This window comes from Sturnira hondurensis, unplaced genomic scaffold (genome assembly GCF_014824575.4).
Source record: "Sturnira hondurensis isolate 20B ecotype Veracruz unplaced genomic scaffold, ASM1482457v3 Scaffold0005220, whole genome shotgun sequence".
NCBI classification, from domain to species: Eukaryota; Metazoa; Chordata; class Mammalia; order Chiroptera; family Phyllostomidae; genus Sturnira; species Sturnira hondurensis.
In genome coordinates, this window is record NW_028077851.1 from 3,502,554 (window position 1) to 3,523,426 (window position 20,873).

Below are 20,873 nucleotides of genomic sequence, written 5' to 3' on the forward strand. Positions count from 1 at the left end.
ATGGGGGCGGTCAGGGTCTAGTTCTAGACTGTAGTAGTAGCCATGGTCGGGGAGTGATAATGTAGATCGTGGTGAATGCTAATGCTTTCTTTCTGAGAGCTTAATATGCCCTAAGCACTTGTATTTACATTCCTCTTGAAGGGCCATATCTAAACCAGTGATGATGATGGCGATACCATTAGCTAATAATTATTAAGCATTTAATATGTCCTAAGAGTTTTCCATATAATTTTCTTCACTCTTCCCATTACAGCACATATACTACTACTATACTTGTTTAACATGAGAAAGTTGAGGCTTAGATGCTTCTACAGTGGTTTCACTGTCAGTGTGTGCCAAGCGAGGGTTCAGCGATGTCGGGCTGAGCCCATTGTCTCCCATGCTCCTCGTGTACCCCAGCAAGAATAGCTCCTCGCCTCTGGACATCAAGATCCCGAGTCATTTGGGCGCCCTTCCTTCCCTCTCAGAATCAACTTGATACTGTCAGCTCCTGTGTCAGCCGGACTGTGACTTTGGACAGCTTTCTTAACCTCATGGACTCTCATTTTCCTCATCTGTAAACTGGGGATGCCTGCCACCTCTTGGGATCATTGTGAACGGTACATAACATTTGGAGAGTGTAATGCCTGGCAGGAGATAGATATTTAATAGATGGTACCTTTAGAGAAAGCCAGTCTGGCTCATGAATGTGCGTACAGTTCCCCAAACTAGGCACAGTTGAATTCTATAACTTGGCAAGTTTTTACTTGGTTCTAGAGAAGCTCCCCGAGTTGCTGGTGCAGGAGTTCTTGGGATGAGTAGCTACGTGTGTGAATATAATTAGGTGATGCACTGTGTGAAGTGGTTGAGAACAGCGTGGCCCTACCCCACCTTCACAGTGAGTATGAAATGTCATCTATTTTCATTTTTTAGTAAGATGTTATCCTGCTAAAGACAGGATCTCATTTATACCGATTTACCAGAAGGGGCATGTGTCTACGTGTGCAGACATAGACAACGATCAGTAACTGATACCCGTGGCAAAAGACGAAAAGTCAAGGGGATACATCCCTGCTCTGGTATAATTGTTATGGACCAAGAGCGCCTGCCCTGGATTTAATTTACCCTGGCACTGTCTCGTGCCCTCTATCTGATCACCCAGTAGGAAAGGTAGCATGCTTGGTCCTCAGACATGTGCGCAGAAGACCTCAGTGGTGGAAGATGAAGAGCGACGGATAGGAACAGGTGGGTTAGAGTAGCTAAACAGATTCGATTGGTTTGTGCAGCTCCCACTGTGAGCTGGATGAAAGGAAGCAGTGCCTCTGATCAACCCAGGCAGGCACTACCAATGCCTCCCTTTTACAGAAGGGGAGACTGGGAGCAGACTGGCTGGTGCACCTTCTTCCAGTAAACCCGTGCAGAGGATTTTATGGCAGATTGGTGAGGATTACAGGGCCAGGGCCAGGGTGAAGAGGAGTAGGCACGTTCTCCTTATTATTTGACTTTGATGTGACACCGCTATGCTCTTCGTGATTGTTTGGACTTCACTAAGTTCGAAACTAAAAACAAGCAAAAACCCGGTAACAAAAACTGGTGGTTGTTCTAGCTATGCAATAGTGATTTAAGAGAATCATTTAGGAATCATTTGAGTCATTTAGTAATACCCTTATCACATCTGCATTTTTTCTGGAAAATGTAATTCAGCTGTTTTAAAGGAAACCTCTAGGAATTTAGCAAGCATATTTTACAAAAACCATGATAACAACATAGATTCGTGTATATTCTTATGTGTCCCCTATTTCTCCACTTTTTTCTTTCTGAGGACTTTTTGGCATCTGTGTACACATTTTGAATGTATTTTGATACCTGGGTTATGGCAGGTGAGAAATGGATTAGATCAGCAGTTCTCGAAGTGTGGTTCCTAGAACAGTAACAACAGCACCAACTGGGAACTTGTTAGAAATGCAGATTCTTGGCTGCACCCCAGATATGCTGCGTGAGAGGCTCTGGGGGTGGGGCCCCGAGATCTGTTTTAACAGCCCTTCCAGGGGATTTTTCTGATATATGCTAAAGTCTGAGAATTGCTGGATTAGTGTCCCCTGCCCAAATTCTTGGCTGCGATATGAAGCTATTGGGAGAAATGGCACGTTGCAAAGACAAAAATTGCAATTGAAGCTACCTGCTTCACCTGTTACCAGATACAGAAAATGGAATAAATGGCCCTCAAAGGGTCTCTGTAACCCTGTGATATAAAATAAATATCTCAGCCCTGACCGGTGCGGTTAAGTTGGTTGAGCGTTGTCCCGCAAAGCAAAAGGTTGTCAGTTTCATTCCCTGTCATGTGGCACAGACCTGGGTTGCGGGTTTGGTCCTGGTCAGGGTGCGTGCAGGAAGCAACTGATCATGTTTCTCTCTCACGTTGATGTTTCTCTCCCTCCCAGCCTTCCCCTCTCTCTAAAAATCAGCAAATAAAATCTTTAAAATCAATATCCAAATAACAGAACGCCATGTGCTAGCTAAAGAAACAGAATTCAGTAGTCAAGACAGATGAAAAGCAATTCGAATCTTTACGGAGATGTAAAAATGTGTCGGGATTGACTTCTAACCCGCAGCTCTATCGCCTGCCCCTCTGGCTCCTATATTACACACATACACCCCCTACCTTCTGGGAGTCATTCGAAACCCCTTCTGGTGGCTAGCTTTCAGGCATAATTCTCCCTACAGACGGCTTGCAGTGGCTCCTTGTCCTCCATGCATCCCTCCTTTCTCCACCCTTCATACAGCCTTTGCTCCCCTTTCCAATGTCAGTAATCAAAGCTGATTCACTTCCTGCAGCCCTGAAACCCTTTCTACCTGAATTCCCCATCCGCACAACAAAAGCCCAAGAATTGAGTCACCGTATTGGATGAGTAGCATGGAGGAAGCTGAGAGGATAGAAACAGTTAGTTCTCTTTCTGGTGGAGGATGGGGAGCAACTGAATTGGGCTGCTGAGAGCTCCTCCCCCTGAAACTCCGTCATTTGGAATTTTGAAAGCGCCAATCATGCATTCAATGAACTTTTCAGGGTTTTTTGTTTTGTGCGTTGTTCACTGGTATGATTTTTAACAGCATTAAGGGTTGATTTATTAATATTCTCAGTACCTCTGTTTAATTAGTTGATCTTTTAATCCTCCCCCAAGGATATGTTTGTATTGATTTTAGAGAGAGGGAGGGAGACAAAGAAAGAAACATCAGTGTGAGAGAGAAACGTGGACTGGTTGCCTTCTATATATGCCCGGACACCTGCAACTTGTTGGTGTATAGGACAATACTCCAACCAACTGAGCCACCAGGCCAGGACTCAGAGTGCCTTTAGTGGATATGAATTTCATTTTGGAGAAAATCAGGTTGCCAGACAAGAATCTTTTGCTGTGAGTGCTGCTGGTTTTCATCACGGCTCCCAGCACTGAAACGGTCATCATGAGCTGTGGGCGGACACTGGCAGGAGCTACTGGCAACTACGATTTAGCTCCACCAGGAAACAAATTTAAATGGAACGTTTACTGACCCTTTGGGATTTGAATTGGTTTTGAGATTTTAATTGAAAATACGAAGTGGGAATATGCAATGCTTTCTGAACAAAAACAGTGTACTTGCATGCAAAGATGGAAAAGGGTGTGGATTCTGTCCATTGATTTTCCGTTCCCACTGGTAGCACTGGGGTTCGATGAGATTTCCACTTTGATGATTATTTTCTAGCACATGTTTGCATATACCATTATCCCTTCCTGGAATTTTCACCTTCCTGCCCTTCTCACGCCCTACCCCAAAGAGCAGCAGAGTCTAGGAGAAATCACAACCAATGAAAGGATCAGAGATAATGAGAGTCCACTTAATTGGGTGGGTCACTGGGCTTTTTTGAGTGTCTGTTTCTTTAATCTTGAAATATAGCCCTGACGGTGTGGCTCACTACATTGGTGCCAAACTGAGAACCGAAGGGTTGCTGGTTTGATTCCTGGCCAGGACACAGGCCTGGGTTTCTGGCCAGGTCCCCAGTAGGGGGTGCACAAGAGGCAACCATGTATTGATGTTTCTTTCCCTCTCTTTCTCCCTCCCTTCTTTCTCTAAAAATAAATAAAATCTATAAAAAAGAAAAGAAATATAACATCCCCTAAAATAATTTCCACTAACATTTAATAAGCATTTATTATAATAAATTCTTCACATACATAATTTCATGTAATCACAGTAACTGTATGACAACACATTACTGTTTATTGGCACTTTTTCATCCCTTCGCCTTTTTTTAACAAACAGTAGCAGACTTATTTTTCTTTCAACTTGCCAACATTCATTTTTGCTCTCCGGTTTTAGAAAGTATAATAACAAAGCTCTTGTGACTGTGTGGCAAAGACACTTTACAGGGACATAGGATTTCTACACTCGGATGAACCACATACCTTTGTGTTCTATTAAAAATGCTTTCTTGGGCCCTGGCTGGCGTAGCTCAGTGGATTGAGCGCGGGCCTGCGAACCACACGATCGCAGTTCGATTCCCAGTCAGGGCACATGCCTGGGTTGCAGGCCAGTTCCCGGCAGGGGACACACGAGAGGCAACCATACATTGATATTTCTCTCTCTCTCTCTCTCTCCTTCCTTTCCCCTCTAAAGATAAATAAAATCTAGGAAAAAAATTTAAAAAATGCTTTCTTGAGTCACAAGCTATAAGTTGGGAAATGCAACTCAAAACCACAGTGCGATTCCACCTGTCCCCTGTTAGAGTAAGACAAGGAGTAAGTGTTTGTGAAGATGTGAAGAAAAGGGAGCCCTCGTGCACACTGTGCAAAGCAGTCTAGAGGTTCCTCAAAAAACTAGAATTAAAAATAAAAAAAATATTAAAAATGGTTATCATGAGCCAGCGATTTCTCTTTGGGGTATATACCCCCAAAAGTTTTAAAAGACGTATTCTTAAAAATGTGTGCATCCGTATGTTCATTGAAGTATTATTCACAAAATGCAAAACATGTAACCAACCTGAGTATCCCTAAAGAGACGACTGGATAAAGATGTGGCGTATGCCCTGGCTGGTGTAGCTCAGTGGATTGAGCACAGGCCTGTGAACCAGAGGATCACGGTTCGATTCCCAGTCAGGGCACATGCCTGGGTTGCAGGCCAGGTCCCAAAAAGGGGACATATGAGAGGCAACCACACATTGATGTTTCTCTCCCACTCTTTCTCCTTCCCTTCCCCTCTCTCTAAAAATAAGTAAATAAAATATTTTTTAAAAGACGTGGCATGTATACACAATGGAATACTACTCAACCATAAACAATGATGAATGATTGCCATTTGTGATGACATAGATGGATCTTGAGAGTATTATGCTAGTGAGGTCAGATGGAGGACAAGAATCATAGGATTTCACTCATGGGATATAAAACAAAAAGCAACAGATAGCACAAACGAAAAAATAAACTCATAGCTACAGACAACAGAATGGTGGTTACCAGAGGAAAGGGGGGGGGATGAAAAAATATTTTGACAGAAGAACACTAGACTTTGGGTGGTGAGCACATGTTAGAGTACAGATGTTATATTATGAAGTTATATACTTGGATTTTATATAATTCTATTAACCAATATGACTCTAATAAATTTAATTTTAAAACTGCTTTCTTGGAACCAGATTTCTCATCTGGATATTTGAGAGGAAAAAGTGAAATCGGTAACATAGGGGATTCGGAAGAAGGCCACAGATGTGATTAACCCCGTCAGAAACTCGGGGGTGCTGTCCAGCAGCCTGGGCTTACGGGCCTTCCAGGAGGTTCTGGTGCAGCGCCAATGGGAAGAGCAGGCCACCAATGCTCATCCCTGCTGCTGCACCTCGGCATCACGGGGAGGCTCAGAGCACCAGTGCCCTGGCCACACCTGTGTCGACCAGGTCAGCCTCTGGGAGCTGCAGGCACCTGTAGGTTTCAAGCTTCCAAGTGACCAGCTTTGCTGTGTGGCCTCAGTTCAGAAGAAGTGGTATCCCTGCACTTAGATCATCACAGCTGGCATTGGACTTCCCATTTGATGAGCCCTTCATTCTGGTCCCTTTTCTTTTTTGGGACTTTGCAGTTGCACAGATGTATGATTGGGAAGGGTACTTTAAAACTCATTTAACGCAATTAACTTTTAAAAGTTGAACACAGCTGACTTCCCCTGAAAAATTTGTGTTTTGCTAATGGTTATTACCAGTATCATGAATAATTGACTAATATCATCTCATTAATATTCTAGTGGGAGAGTGCCTCAGGCTAATAAAATTTATTTTCAAATTAGTTTTCAAAAATGTGTTGCTGCAGACCAGGGACAACAAACAGGAAGTTATTCCAAGCAAGAGCAAATCAGTGAAGTATGGGATTTTTTATGCTCTTCTGTTAACACAGTATCTCTGAGATACTGTGATATCTCAGGGAGCTATCACAGCTGCCAGCTGTTCAGCAGCTCAGTATCCCTGCTTCATTCTCATTTCCCGTGTGGATGAACTGCCCGGGAAAAGGCCTCCATTTTGGGGGGCCAAATCACCTCAATGCTGTTGTCCTGGGAAACAAGACTGCATCAAAAATGGGGCTGCCCTGCCTCGTGTAGCTCAGTGGATTGAGCGCGAGCCTGCAAACCACACTATCACAGTTCGATTCCCAGTCAGGGCACATGCCTGAGTTGCAGACCAGTTCCCAGCAGGGGACTCACGAGAGGCAACCATACATTGCTATTTCCTTCTCTCCTTCCCTTCCCCTCTAAAGATAAATAAAATAAAATCTAAAAAAAAGAAAAAGAATGGGGCAGGCATGTCTCTGACATGGGTGGCCCTTGGCCTTCTGGGTAGGACACTTCTGCTCCTTGTTTTTCCCCCCCTTCTTCCTCTTTGTCTTTGAATCCCTCCCAGGGCTTCATACTTGGGCCAGATTTTTTTTAATTAAACTTTCCATGTTAAGTCACTGTAGATTCATATACAGGTACAGGCAACAGTACAGAGACACCCCATGCACCTTCTACCCAGTTTTCCCCACTGGCACCAATTGGCAGCACAGCCGGGGTGCCGACACTGGTGGGGTCAAGGCAGAGAACATTTCCACTACCACAGGGACCCATCATGATGCGTTTGTATAGCCCCTCTTCCTTGCCCCCTGGCCACCATGGTTCTATTCCCACGGGGTTCAAAGTTAAAGCTGGGAGTCTGGGTTAATAAAAGAGAGATGATAAGTGTGCACATAGAATATAAGGAACAAGGGACAAAGGACAATTAGGCAGGAAAACTAAATGCACAAAGACTTCAGGCCATACAAAAAGAAGGCTTCCATTTGGAACCAAATTCAGCATCTATTCTTTTTTTAAAATATTTTATTTATTTATCTTTAGAGGGGAAGGGAAGGAGAGAAGGAGAGAAATATCAATGTGTGGTTGCCTCTCGTGAGTCTCCTGCTGGGAACTGGCCTGCAACCCAGGCATGTGCCCTGACTGGGAATCGAACCGCGATCTTGTGGTTTTGCAGGCCCGTGCTCAATCCACTGAGCTACACCAGCCAGGGCCAGCATCAATTCTTGAGTATGCCATGTCTTTAAAGGATGTCTCCTGGTATCGTTAGTGCTCAGGTAGTCACTTGCTTTGGGTCTGTCAGTCACCTTCTACCTCACTTCCTCAGGCCGTGTTGCTGTAGTGGTAATAACTGGTCAAGTCTGTGACCCCTAACAAATAGGAGCTATCTGGTTTGGGCTGTACCCCTTCTTCCCTCAGGATAAGCCCAGGGCCTCTCACCAGGGGCCCTTCCTCGGAGCGTCATCCAGAGTCACAGGTGGAATTTGGAGATGTGAGTTAATTATTTGGCTTCTCTTCAAATGAATGTTCTGAGAATGTTTGCTTGACAATTTTTTGTAATTGAGGTGACATTGGTTAATGACATTATACAAGTTTCAGGTATACAATATTATAAGATGATATCTGTACACATTGTAACTTGTTCATCACCAAAAGTCTTCATTTCCATCTATTACCATATAATTGACCCCCTTTATCCATTTTGCCCTCTCTCCACCCCTCTTTTCCCTCAAGTTCTATCCATGTTGTCACAAATGGCAGTATTTCGTGTTTTTTAGGGCTGAGTAGTATTCCATTGCACATAAATACATCTTGTTTATCCATCTGTGGAGGAACACAAGCAGTTTCCAAATCTTGGCTGTTGTTAATAATGCTTCAATGAACCTAGGGGTGCATATATCTTTTTGAGTTAATGTTTCTGTATTCTTTGGATAAATACCCAGGAGTGGGATTGCTGCATCATGCAGTAGATCTATTCTTAATTTTTTGAGAAGCCCTCATAGTTTTTTATAGTGGCTGCACCAATTCGCAATCCCACCAATAGTGCACAAGGCTTCCATGTTCTCCACATGGTCTCCAATACTTGCTGTCTTTTTCATAACAGGTATTCAGACAGGTGTGAGGTGACATCTCACTGTGGTCTTGTGAATTGCATTGCCCTGATGATGAGTGAATTGGAGCATTTTTTCGTATACTTGTTGGCCATCTGTACATCTTCCTTGGAAAAATGTCTATTCAGATCCGGTGCACATTTTAAAATCAGGTTTGGTTTTTTGCTCTGCGGTTGTCTAAGTTCTTATAACCCCTTATCAAAAATACCATTTGCAATTATCTTCTCCCATTTGGTTGGTTGCCCTTTTTTAAAAGATTTTATTTATTTATCTTTAGAGGGGAAGGGAAGGAGAGAGGGAGAGGAATATCAATGTATGGTTGGTTGGTTGCCTTTTTATTTTGTTGATGGTTCCCTTTGCTGGGCAGAAGCTTTTGGTTTGATGTAGTCCCACTTGTTTATTTAAAAAAAAAATTTTTTTACTGTTGTTTAAGTATAGTTGTCTCCATTTTCCCCCCATCCCACCTCCCACTCCCAATCATACCCCTCTTTGGTTTTGTCCATGTGTCCTTTATAGTTGTTCCTGAAAACCCTTCTCCCTTTTCCCCCCATTAGCCCCTTCCATCTCCCCTCTGGTTACTATCAGTTTGTTCTTTACTTCAATGTCTCTGGTCATATTTTGCTTGCTTGCTTGTTTTGTTGATTAGGTCCCAATTAAAGGTGAGATCATATGGCATTTGTCCCTCACCACCTGGCTTCTTTCACTTAGCCTAATGCTCTCCAGTTCCATCCATGCTGTTGTAAAGGGTATAAGCTCCTTCTTTCTCTCTGCTGCATAGAATTCCATTGTGTGAATGTACCGTAGTTTTTTGATCCACTCATTTACTGATGGGCAGGCACTTAGGCTGTTTCCAGCACTTGGCTATTGTAAATTGTGCTGCTGTGAACATCGGGTGCATAGGTCCTTCCAAATTGGTGTTTCAGGGTTCTTAGGATATAATCCTAGCAGTGGAATTACTGGGTCAAAAGGCAGATTCATTTTTAGTTTTCTGAGGAAATTCCATACTGTTTTCCACAGTAGTTGCACCAGTCTGCATTCCCACCAACCATGTACCACTTGTTTATTTTTGTGTTTATTTCCCTTGTCACTGGACTGCTTGACAATTCTTTTAATCAGGAGAGGCAGATGCTGTATGGAAGGACGAGGTCCTACCCCAGTGTTACTCAGCAAAACTCAACCCTGATCGAACCCCGAGAGCGTCCTTATACACGAGTCCCAGAGCAGCTAAGCAAGAAGGGAGAGAATACAGGACTGAGCTTCCAGGCCGCTCATTCAGAGCTGTCCATTCCAGGAGCCAGCAGCCTCATGTGGCTGGTGGGTGCCTGAAATGTGCCCAGTGTGACTGAGGAACTGAGCTTTCCATTGCATTTAATCTTGATTATCTTAAATGTAAATAGCCTCCTGTGGCCCATGGCTGGCATATGACAGCACAGAGACTCCAGGTTTACCCACATTGGGCTGTTTGTGTCCCTCAACCCTCCTCAGTGGCACAAGACAGATGGCTCACCACAGCTGTTCCCAGGGTTCTGTGGCTACCGCTCTTCCCATCCAGCATCATCAGCCTCTCTAAAACCTCCTTGAGCAAGCATTTCCAAACAAACAGTTTGCCTGGGCAGCAGCCACAGGTGTGTCCAGCCGGCCTGTGCTTGGCTCGCTGTAGTGCTTATCGATGCTGCTCTAGTGAGTTAGACTTCTCCCCACATTCACAGGCTCATTGCTGGGACAAGGATGGGGCTTGTTGCCTGTCCTGGATACTGGGTCACAGCTGTCATTCATGGGCACTAAGATCAAGCTGTTACGCCTCCTCCTTTGTTGGACAGCCACATAGGAAAGCAGCGATTAAGAGTGCAGGTCCTGTTGGTGTGGAAACTGGGGAAAAAAGAGTATGGAGTCTCCTCAAAAAATTAAAAATGGAACTCCCTTTTGACCCAGCGATTCCACTTCTGGTAATGTATGCAAAGAAACCCGAAATACTGCTTGAAAAGAACATAAGTACCCCTACATTCACTGCAGCGTTATTTAGAGTTACCAAAATATGGAAGCAGCCCAAGTGTCCATCAGTAGATGAGTGGAGAAAAAAGCTGTGGTACATTTACACAGTGGAATACTACTCAGTCATAGAAAAGAAAATTTTACCCTTTGCGACAACATGAATGGACCTGGAGAATGTTATGCTCAGTGAAAGAAGCCAGGCAGAGCCAGACAAATACCATATGATCTCACCTGTAAGTGGAATCTAATGAACAAACCGAACTACCAAGCAAAACAGAGACAGACTCATAGAGAGCAGGATGCCAGCTAGGGAGGGGCAGGTGAGGGGGCGGAGCGACTGAGCAAAAAGGAAAAGGATTCGCGGACCTGGACAACAGTGTGGTGATTGTGGTTGGACGGGGATAAGGGGACTAAGTGGTCATGGAGACAATAAAATAAAAACAAACTATTTCAAACATGAAATTAAGAAAAAAGAGAGTGTGGATCCTGGAGCCAGGTTCTTAACATTCCAATCCGGCTTCTCCAGGTCTGACAGTGTGACCTCACACAACTTAATTGACCTCTCTGGGCCTCCCTTCCTGCACCTATAAGGTGAGGGGTCATGACGGTGATCCGGGCAGTGCACTGGTTTCCTAGTAACTGCTCTGTTGTCACCTCCTATTATGATGAAACAGATGTTGATGACTCAGAATGCCCAGGAAGCCTTGATGGGAAGGAAATGATTTGAAGTTGTCTCTGTCACAAGTGCCCTCAAGGAGGCAGCCTGCAGTCATGTATGTCCGTGGAATAGCCTGCACTCTCTTTTTAAAGCCTCAAGGTAATGTGGCCAGTTCCAGTGTGCTTGGCCCTTTTCCCTCAGTTCTGTTTTCTTCTGTTTAAAGAGCCTTTCGGTCATTCTTAGGCCCTACCTTAGATATGGGGTGGGCCTTTGAATACCTAGAGGGCGACACGGGCAATACAGAGCGGTGAATGTCCTCCTAGGAAGGGCGCAAGCATCTGTCCCGGGTTCCTGGACTTTTCTTTCTTCACACAGAACCTATTCTTACTAATCAAACTCGTGTGGTAGAGAGGAGGGCCTGGAAGTATTTAGAGAAAAGAGAAACCTCGTTTTGTCTCCCCTTCCCCCTTCTGCCGACTACATGCCTGCCTTCAAGCACTGTGTGTACCTCAGGACCGCTGTGGGGCAGGGGGCAGTGGCCTGAGGTGGGTGACCACCTTAGCTCATAGCCTTTCTGTCCGGGGAGACCAAGTTAGAGGAGAGCACAACGACCAAGTAGAATGAAATTAGGCTTCCTCCATTGTGGGAGAGCTCACAGCATCCTGGGGCCTGGGGAACCTGTGGGGTCTTGAAGGTGGGCAGGGTTTAAATAGGCAGGGGTGGTGGGAGAAGGGGTGGTTTCAGATGGAAGGTGTGTGGGAGAAGGGCAGTGCTGGCGTCAAGATGGGAAAAGAGTTTGGGGTTCAATTGTGGGGGGCCATCAGTGATAAGCTGAGAAGTCAGGCCTTGAAATTCTTTTATTGGGGGGGGAGGGACTTGAAGGGCTTGGTGGCACCCATGTTGTTGGTAGCATTGCAGTGATGAAGAGTTGACTGAAACCAACCATGGGCAGTGGTACTTGTCCAGGGTTGACTTTTTCAGTGTCTGTCTCTTGAGCATCAGTTTCCCCTCTCTCTGATCCAGGCTACAAAAGCAGATGATGGTGGGGAATCATGGCAACGCAGTGTTTTTCCCATCCATCCCTGTCCTTGTTGCCATGCCTACCCTGCAGCCTAAGCCTGTAGGTCCCTCCTGGACAGTGTAGGAACCTTCATGGGAGGGGGGGGGAAGCACAGGTTGCCATGGCAACGGGCACTATGAAGTCAGTGTGGGATGTTACTGTAGAGGAGGGCTCCGGAGCCCAGAAGATGATGGTTGTGCTGACACTGAAACCAATTGCTCCCAAATGTTTAGGTGGAACATTATATAAATAACAGTTGTGAATGACTGATAGTGATCCCAGCGCTCTAAGTTATTTCCCATCCTACAGAGTCATTTCATTGTTGATTTAGAGAGCCTTTTAGAACCCTGTAGAGAAGGTTGATAAAATGGCTGACAGTGAGGAGCCCCGGGATGCTTCCTGGGCATTTGGGGAGGAGACTGCATTTGTTCCATTTTATTATTGTTTATAGATATTTCAGTGACAAACAGAACAGAAGTGTGCTGCTTCCTTGTGATTCTAAAATACTAAGATTGACATCAGAGCAAACTTAGCCGAACCAAAGTCAATGTTGAGTGTTGTGGTTCTCATTGTTTACCTGAGGAGCTTGCGTGTTTCCCACAGCCGTTGGCCAACCTACAGACGCTAGAATGTTCCTCTGTGTAATCATCATGTCCACTTTCCTCCTCCCCTCCCCTGGGAGCCAGGGTGGGGGAGGCCTCGTGGGCTTTTCTACACACTGCCAGTGATCCCTATCACTATTACACTTTCTGGTCCCTGTAGGGTCAGGCCCGGAACAGAGGACTAGGGAAAGGGCTTGGTTTCCGGGGTTGATGTGGGTGGGTGGGCGTAGCAGTCGTGTGTGGGGCCAGCCACGCATGGGGGAGTGATGGACTGGGCCTCCAAGGAAGGAAGCAATGTTGATGGATGATGTGTGCATGTGGCCAGATTGGGCACCAGGCCCAGCAGCCCCTGGCACTCAGCAGGTAGGGAAAGTAATGAAGAAATGTTTCATCGTGTTTTCTCTCTTGCAGCCATGGACGGGAACTTAAGATCCAATGAGAGACAAAGGCAGGCCAAAGAACGACGTGAAGAAAAACAAAAAAGTATGGGTACGTTGTGTATTTGGCAGTATTAGGTGCAAAGAAATGGAGATATGGTGGTGTCTTTCCTCAAGAGCCTTAGAAATCTGTGACCGAATTGCAAGAGAGCTAGAACAACAGTTAGATGAATGTGGAGAATTGGGGGGGGGGGCGGGTGGTGAATCCACACTGCGGCTGTCATGCTCACAATTCTGCAGTTCTCCAAACAGTTCCTTGACTCGCGTGGAGAACGTGGGACATGCGCCGTGCTCCAGGCACCATGCTAGGGGCTGTGGATAGCATGCAGAATGAGAACTGGAGAAGCAGTTGCTACCCCCTGCCCCTCGGGTGTCCACTGCGTACACTCACTCAGGCTTCTCTATCTCTCCAGGGCATCTAAGAGGGCCAGCTGAGACATTATCTGTTAAGATGGGGAACCCGGTTGAGAAAGGCTGTCTTACCTCTTGCAGAGTTTAGTCAGGGGTGTCAAACTCATTTTCACCAGGGGCCACATCAGCCTCGTTGTTGCCTTCAGAGGGCCAGATGTACTTTTAGGACTGTATACTTGTAACTACTCCTTAACTGTTAAGCGAGAGCTCAGCGCTGCTGCCAGGTAGAAACAAGGTGGAGGGCCAAATTTGGCCTTGTGTTTGCCACCTGTGCTTTAGATGGATAAGAAGGGCATTTCCCCACAGAGTGCTCTGAGCTATGTAGACAAGTCATCTCCCCGGTGAATTGGGACAAATGAGGAACTTTCACATTCCCTTTCACTGACTCCTGCTGGTCAGCTCAGGCATTGCACCCTCCAGGGAACCCTGTCCTTACTGGGCCAGGTGGAGTTAAGGCCCCTTTATTGTTTGGTGGGGAAGGCCAATCTTATTCATGTGTTTACCCCCTTGCCTAGCTCAGTGACTGGGACGAGGTACAGGCATACTTAACATGTTTTGAATGAATGTACCCTTATAACTCATTTGTCAACCAGTGTGTGGCTTACCCAGGGCGACCAGACTGACTGTAGGATAACAATGATAGTCGTAGCTGCCATGTATAGGGGCACTTGCTGTACACTTTCCATGCATTGTCTCATTCGATCTTCACAGCACCATGATGTTGCAAATATGGCCGTCCCCACATCACAGAGGAGGAAAGCAAAGAGATTGCATGGTCAGCACGCCCACAGTCACCAGCTATGAGGGGGGCCAGAATCCCTCCTCTCAGTCACTGCAGCCTGACCTCCCACTGGGCTCCTTTTCGGTCTCCATCTTGCTTCTGCGTTGGGGGTCTTGATGCAAACGATGTAGAGTGCTCTGGTAATGCCACCCCTCTTCTGTTTTTCTTCCCCAGCTGCCAAGGAGCAGCAGTTCCTGGAGAAACAGAGAAGAGCCGCACTCCAGTATGAAAAGCAAGTGATGGAGCGATGGCGGAAACTGGAGGAGCGGCGGTGCCGGGAGAACGAGAAGAGGGCTGCTGTGGAAGAGAAAAGGGAGCAGAGGTTCCAGGAGCGGAGGGTAAGGTCTCGGGACCCCCAGGCCATCTGAGTGGCTCACACAGGGTGTGGTGCTCAGGGCACCTACGCGTCCTGCCCAGCTGTGTGGTACAAAAGTGGTTCGCTCCGAAGCTCTCTCCTGGGTGGCCCACCATGCCATCTTCAGCAGCATGCCACTGTACAGTGGAAGCAGCACTAGACTAGGAAAAAGACTTATGCATTCAACTCAGCTTTTCATTTGCTGTGTGACCTCGGACAAGCCACTTGGCCTCTCTGGGCCTTGAATGACTTGTCTCTGAAGTGAGTGGGTAGCAGTCTCCAAGGCTTCTTCCAGGCCTAACCACCTGTGACTCTAGGACTCTGAGGGGATTGCGGATAGGGACCTGGGGGTTATGCTGGGCGTCTGAGCCTGCAGTGCAGACATGAGGCTGGAGGAACGGCTGTGATAGTAGAAGAGAACTTTCCAATAGTTATGCACTGCTGGAAAAACCAAATGGTCTACCTCCAAATCCAGATATGCTAGTATAATTAAATTCTAGTGCATTTCCTTGCTTTAATCATCATTTTTCTCCCAATTACCTTTTAACAAAGAAATGGAATAATTATATAATTACCCCTACAGAGCCTTTTATCACTAAACTTTGAAAATATATTTAGAAAGCACATTTAGGGTATAGCTTTTTGTAGCAAGTGTATTTTAAGTATGTAGTCATAGCCTTGTGTCAGGTGGCAATCATTTCATATTCATGAGGTATAATAACTCATTTAGCATAAACAACATCGAGGTTTGCCAATTGCCAGCACTATGGGATACGGAAATGTCTCTATAAATTCAGCCTGTTTCAAGTCCATAAATGCTTTATCATGATACATCTGTACTCCTTCCCTTGTATAAAATTTAAAAACCATGAACAAGTGCCCACACACGCAATTACATTCGTCTTTGCCCACAAAGCTCTCATTTACATGGTCATTTCTTTGTTCCTCTTAATCAGTGAGGGTCTAAGCAAGGGTCTTAGCCATGGTTCGCTGTTGCTGGCTGCAGCCACACAGTGTGGCTTCAGCTGCTCTTGACTCAAACCCTGGCTCTGCCACTAGCCAGCTGGTAGCCAGGGGCAAGTTGCTGAGCCCCTCATGACACTCTCCTGGGCCTCCTTGACCCCAGACAGAGGTGATCACAGGAGTTAAAGGAGGTGCCTTTGTGAAAGTGCCTAGCAAAGCACCTAGCACAGAGTAATGCTCAGAAATATTTGATTCCCTTCAATGACTTCAGCTGACCTTGGCTGAAGCAAAGTCGAGAAGGAGCTACCCAGAAAAGATTATGGTGCAGTCTGTAGACTTCAAAACAAAGCCACAGTGTGCGAGGCCGCTTCAGTAGCCTGGGGCAGAGCTCTCCTTTCCTAGCTTGTGTGTGTGTGTGTGTGTGTGTGTGTGTGTGTGTGTGTGTGTGTGTGATGAGTCCCTGGACTAACCCATTTTCTTTCCGTCCTCCATCCCTGACTCGCACACCTTGTTCTCTTCCTCCCTGCTCTCTCCATTTTGATCTTCACATCCTGCATGCAGGCTTGCTGATTTCAGAGCAAATCTGTTACTCCTGCTTCCACCAGGGGTCCTTGCTCGGTCACTGGAGACACTTCCTGAGCCTGTGACATACCTACAGTGTCACATGGGCCACCTTTGAGGCACTCCCTGTGGGTACCATTTCTCATTGAACAGTAGTGCCTGAGGCATTTTTGATCAAGCTCTCAGACTCCTGCAGTTGCAGATGAGGGAGCGCCGTGCCAGATGGTTGGTCCTGATGTAGCTGAATCTTTAGTGGTGGTGCATCAGGCTGATTTTTTATTTGCTTTGTCTGCCCCCTTTTATCTCTAACAAGGTGATGGCGGGGAGCGAGGGATGCTACCTGGCCCTTGTCAGCATAAACACTAGCCAAGCTCACTTCCCTCTTCTCCCCAGACACGCAGGGAAAGGCTGAGATGTGGGCCTCCCGTGGTTGTGTAGAAACGTAGCAACACTGGGAGGCAGCAGCCTCCTTCCGCCACCTGCTCCCACCCTCAGGGCCCGGTGGAGCTGAGGGACTTGCACACATAGGCCTGCTAACCACATTGGCTTCGGCTCTACCTGTGCAGAGGCCTATTTGGCGTCCTTGTGGGTGATCTTTGGAGAGAACAGGTAAGTGTACATGGCAAGCGGCCCCATGGTTCACTGGAGATCAGTGGGAGGGCCGCTGCCTGCCTGGCACACAGCTATGGCACACTCCAGTTCTTTTTGTCACACTCTGTCACACCCAGAGCAGCCCCTGCAGGGGTCCGTTCCACTGCAGCTCCTTTTGCTTCTCTAGCTTTTTGGAAAGTGTTTGGGTTGCCTACTAAGTCCTGCCTTGGAGGGTCTCACATTGGAAGCTCATAAAAGGCCCACTGACTACCTACCTGCCCCCAGCCCTGTCCTGGTGCCATGTCCCTAGGGTTGCCGTGACGTTGCTCTCGGTAACTTTTCACATCTGTATGGATAAGTGCCAGGCTCGGCCTGCAGGCCTCCTGTCTGCCAGCAGAGAAGTGGGTACCACAGACAGCCTGGCCCCTGGGGGTCTTGAGGGCTGGGAAGGCTGGAGGCGAATCAGGCCTATCCTGGGGAAGGGGCGGCCCAGTGTCCACCAGAGGCTGCCTTTTCCTCGAGGTGGGTTTCTCCAACCCTCTCATACCCCAACAATCAAGCTTCTGAGAGAAGTCCTTGTCACACCTACCTTGCTTAGGGCTGACAGCACACTGCGATCTCCCATTGTCCACTTGGGGAGGGTGGCTTCCTGCCTAGAGGTCCCAGGAAATGGGATCTGGCAAAGCCAGCTCTGTTCCTCATGCTACACAGATAACCAGGAAAGGCCTCTTTCAAAGAGTAGCTGCACTTCTGTAAGTTATTTGGACACATCACAACTTCTCAGGCTGCCATTGATTGATATCCAACAAGACCCACCAAGCTGAGTGTAAAATGATAAATCTCTGAACTCAACCTGAACAAAAACTTCACTAAGCTGAGGGCTGGCCTGTCACAGGCAATGGCTGGTGTGGGGCCATAGTGACTGCATGGCCTTTCTGGTCAGAGGTGGACATCTGTTTGCAGAGAGCAATACCCTCTACAGAACTCTGCTGAGGACCGTTTGGGGGCTTGTCCCACACTGTCGTCAGAACACGTGTAGTAAGGGCATTGGAAATGATACAGCCAGCCCTCCTTTCCTACCAGATGTGTCTGTGTGGGTAGCAATGCCCAGACTGGGCCCTGCTGGACTCCTTGTATACTGCTAGGCCAGCCCAGCAGGTCACCCTGGCCTTGACTCTCCTCTGAGTTCATCCAAGCAGATCTAGAGCGCAAGGGGTCAAGGGTGGGATCTCCTTATTTCTTCCTCCTCCTCCTAAGACCCACCCAATAGGGGACATTCTAGGGACAAGAATCTGCCTTGCCCTTTCCCCATCTTCTGTCAACTGGCATGAAAAGCAGAGCTTGGCAGGAATTGAGGGATAATGGTATACAGCTCAAATACTTATTAATATTATATCTTAATATTAATGCCATTGATATTAATAATATCAGTATTAATGACATTAATATCAATGCTCTCTCGCTCCCAGCCTTTCCTCTAACCAGTGCTTGTGGAAGTGTAGCCCCAGGACCAGCAGCACTGAATGCAAATTCTCAGCAGATTGTACCCCAAACCTGCAGAATCGGAACTCTGGGGCTGGGGCCCAGCAGGGGTGTTCCAACCAGCCCCCCAGTTTGAGAGCCACTGCTGAAACTGCCCTGTTGGTGGTAATCCTCAGAGTCCATCCAGTTCAGTTAGCGTTGGCTCAGGATTTAGTATGCCATTCATAGTTATGACCTTGTAGACTGGAATGGTCTGCTCAACTAGGTAAGATCCCATTTTATAAATAAGGAAACGGATGCCTCAGGAAGTTAAACAATTGACTCAAGGTGACAGAGCTAAAACCTGGCAGGCACAGGTGGCGTTTTAGTCCATATCTTCTGACTCCAAATCTAGGATTCTTTCCATTTCATCACGTGAAGGAACAGAAAGATGCCTATGTAAACTAACCTCTGAGAAACGTGAAAGGAGCCAGGTTCGGTTTGATGTTGAATCACCCCATTCCGACAACTTTGGATTCTATAAATCGCCTTACCGTAGAGCTTGGTTACTACCTACTTTTCATCCTCTCACCAAAAGCAGATGACACAAAGTCACCGTGTCTTCTCTCAGGGATGGGTTCATTTTCATAAGCCTACTAACTATTCAAAGAAATGAATCTCTAATGGTGGAATTTGGAGCTGCTCAGTGGATTGGCAGTAGATGGAGAGAGATTTTTTCTAAAGGTAACTGGTCCAGGAGGAGGTCTGGCTTTGAGTGGATCAGTCCCTTCTAATTATGCCCCTAGATAAGGCTAGCCTGAAGATTCTTAGTGTTCTTTCTTCTCATTGATCTCCTAGTCGATGAGGGACAACCTTGGGAGGCCCTTCTGGAAGGTACAAAGTCTCTTATAATGACTGAAAACTAAATTTACCCTCGGGTGCAGGGTTTCAGCACTTATATTAGATCATTGGTTAAAATTCATTATGTTAAATTCATATAACAAAATACTATTCAGCCCAGTCTGGAGCGACCATACCTCAAGTGACAAATAGTCCAAATATTCAAATTCCTCCCCACCCCAGTGCCCCAGCTTTTCTCTGACAGACCCCCAGGGTTGGCTGTCAGAATTTAATGGGCCAGAGTTCTGAGGACGGGACTCAGGAAATGTACACTCACGATTGTAGAATCTCAGCCAAAAAGTAGAGCAAATTCAAATCTGACATTCACAGGAGGAGAAAAAAAAAATCCCCCTTTTGCTCTCAGGTGCCCAGAGAAGCTGTCTCTTAGCAAATGATCATTCAGAGAGAAATTATGCAGAAGGGGCTGGGATGTGGAGAATGCTCAACTCATCCCTCTAGTGTAGACAAAGGATAGGTCCAGGCACCTCCTGAGTGACTTTTCTGTGTTTCTAGTGAGTGAAATAACGGAGCTTTTCCCTGAACTTGAAGTCGTAGTTACGCAGTTGGTGCTGCCCTAATTTGGCTTGCTTTTTTAAGCCAGGAGTAAAGCGTATCTTTTTATTTTGGAGTTAGGCTCAGATGAGCGCTGTTCCTGGAGCACCTCAGGGTGGGTTTTGTGAGGTCGAAAGGGTGTAACTGTTTACCTTGCTTCAGCCTCCTCCATGAGGAGGCAGGGAGAGTGGCTGGTATTTGCAGTGTCATTGGAGTGGCGAGGAGTGTAGAATTGCAACTGCCAAGGAGATCCTTGCCTGCAGTCAGGCCCAACTCTATGAAAGTGACAGTGGCATTAATACAGGAGAGTGCCTTCGATAAATAAATGTTCCGTTTAAGGGAGAAGTCTCCTTTTTTTTCTCTTCTGCCTAAAAACTGTTTACTTCTTCTTCTCCTCGTCCCACGTAACTCTGAGAATGCATGGATGCTTTATTGTGTGGCCAAAAGGTTCCCTACTCCTGTCTCTTTTAAATTTTGAAATATGTAGCACTGTCGTCCCCCCCCACCCACTGTACAGCAGAAAAACATTACAGTATAGAAAACAATTGATTCCCCCTTTAAAAAGATTATAAAATGAGAAGAGGTTTCTAGAACCAACTGAATTGGAATTGGTTTCTAGAACCAACTGAATGCTCTTTAGCTGAAATGCGTAAAACATTCTGATTTGAGAACCTTTAAATTTATTTCACAAAACCTCAGTCATGTACCACACCAAAAAGTTAGGCTTAAGGTTATAAAAATCAAATTACATTTGAATTTAAAGGTTCTCAAATCAGAATGTTTTACGCATTTCAGCTAAAGAGCATTCAGTTGGTTCTAGAAACCAATTCCATTCTTCTACTAGGTGGGGCAAACTGGCACTTGAAACAGACCTCAAGGAGTTAATGCTTGTCTAGCGTTATTAAATCAAGACCTGGCTGAGCCAGCCCCTCCCAGATATGAGGTGTTGGGGCTGGGATCGCACAGCCACATTGCTGACTCTCCATCCATCGAGAAGGTTCTGGTATGGCTGAGAGCACGTGTGCCTGGGTTTTGGATGCTGAGCACAGCCCCAAGTGGTGACTCACCCCCAGAACTGAGGCTGGTGTGTTAATTTTGCTGTCCCTTTGCACCACCTGGC

The 20,873-nt window shown here is 46.4% G+C and overlaps 1 protein-coding gene across 1 annotated transcript in view; it reads left to right on the top strand.

The window, feature by feature from the left end:
* MAP7D2 (MAP7 domain containing 2) overlaps positions 1 to 20,873 on the top strand; it is an 88,241-nt gene that overhangs the window by 31,683 nt on the left and 35,685 nt on the right. Inside the window, exons 2-3 of the mRNA XM_037046355.1 lie at positions 13,153 to 13,230; positions 14,545 to 14,708. Of these exons, the coding sequence (XP_036902250.1) occupies positions 13,153 to 13,230; positions 14,545 to 14,708 (242 nt within the window). The remainder of the gene's footprint in view (positions 1 to 13,152; positions 13,231 to 14,544; positions 14,709 to 20,873) is intronic.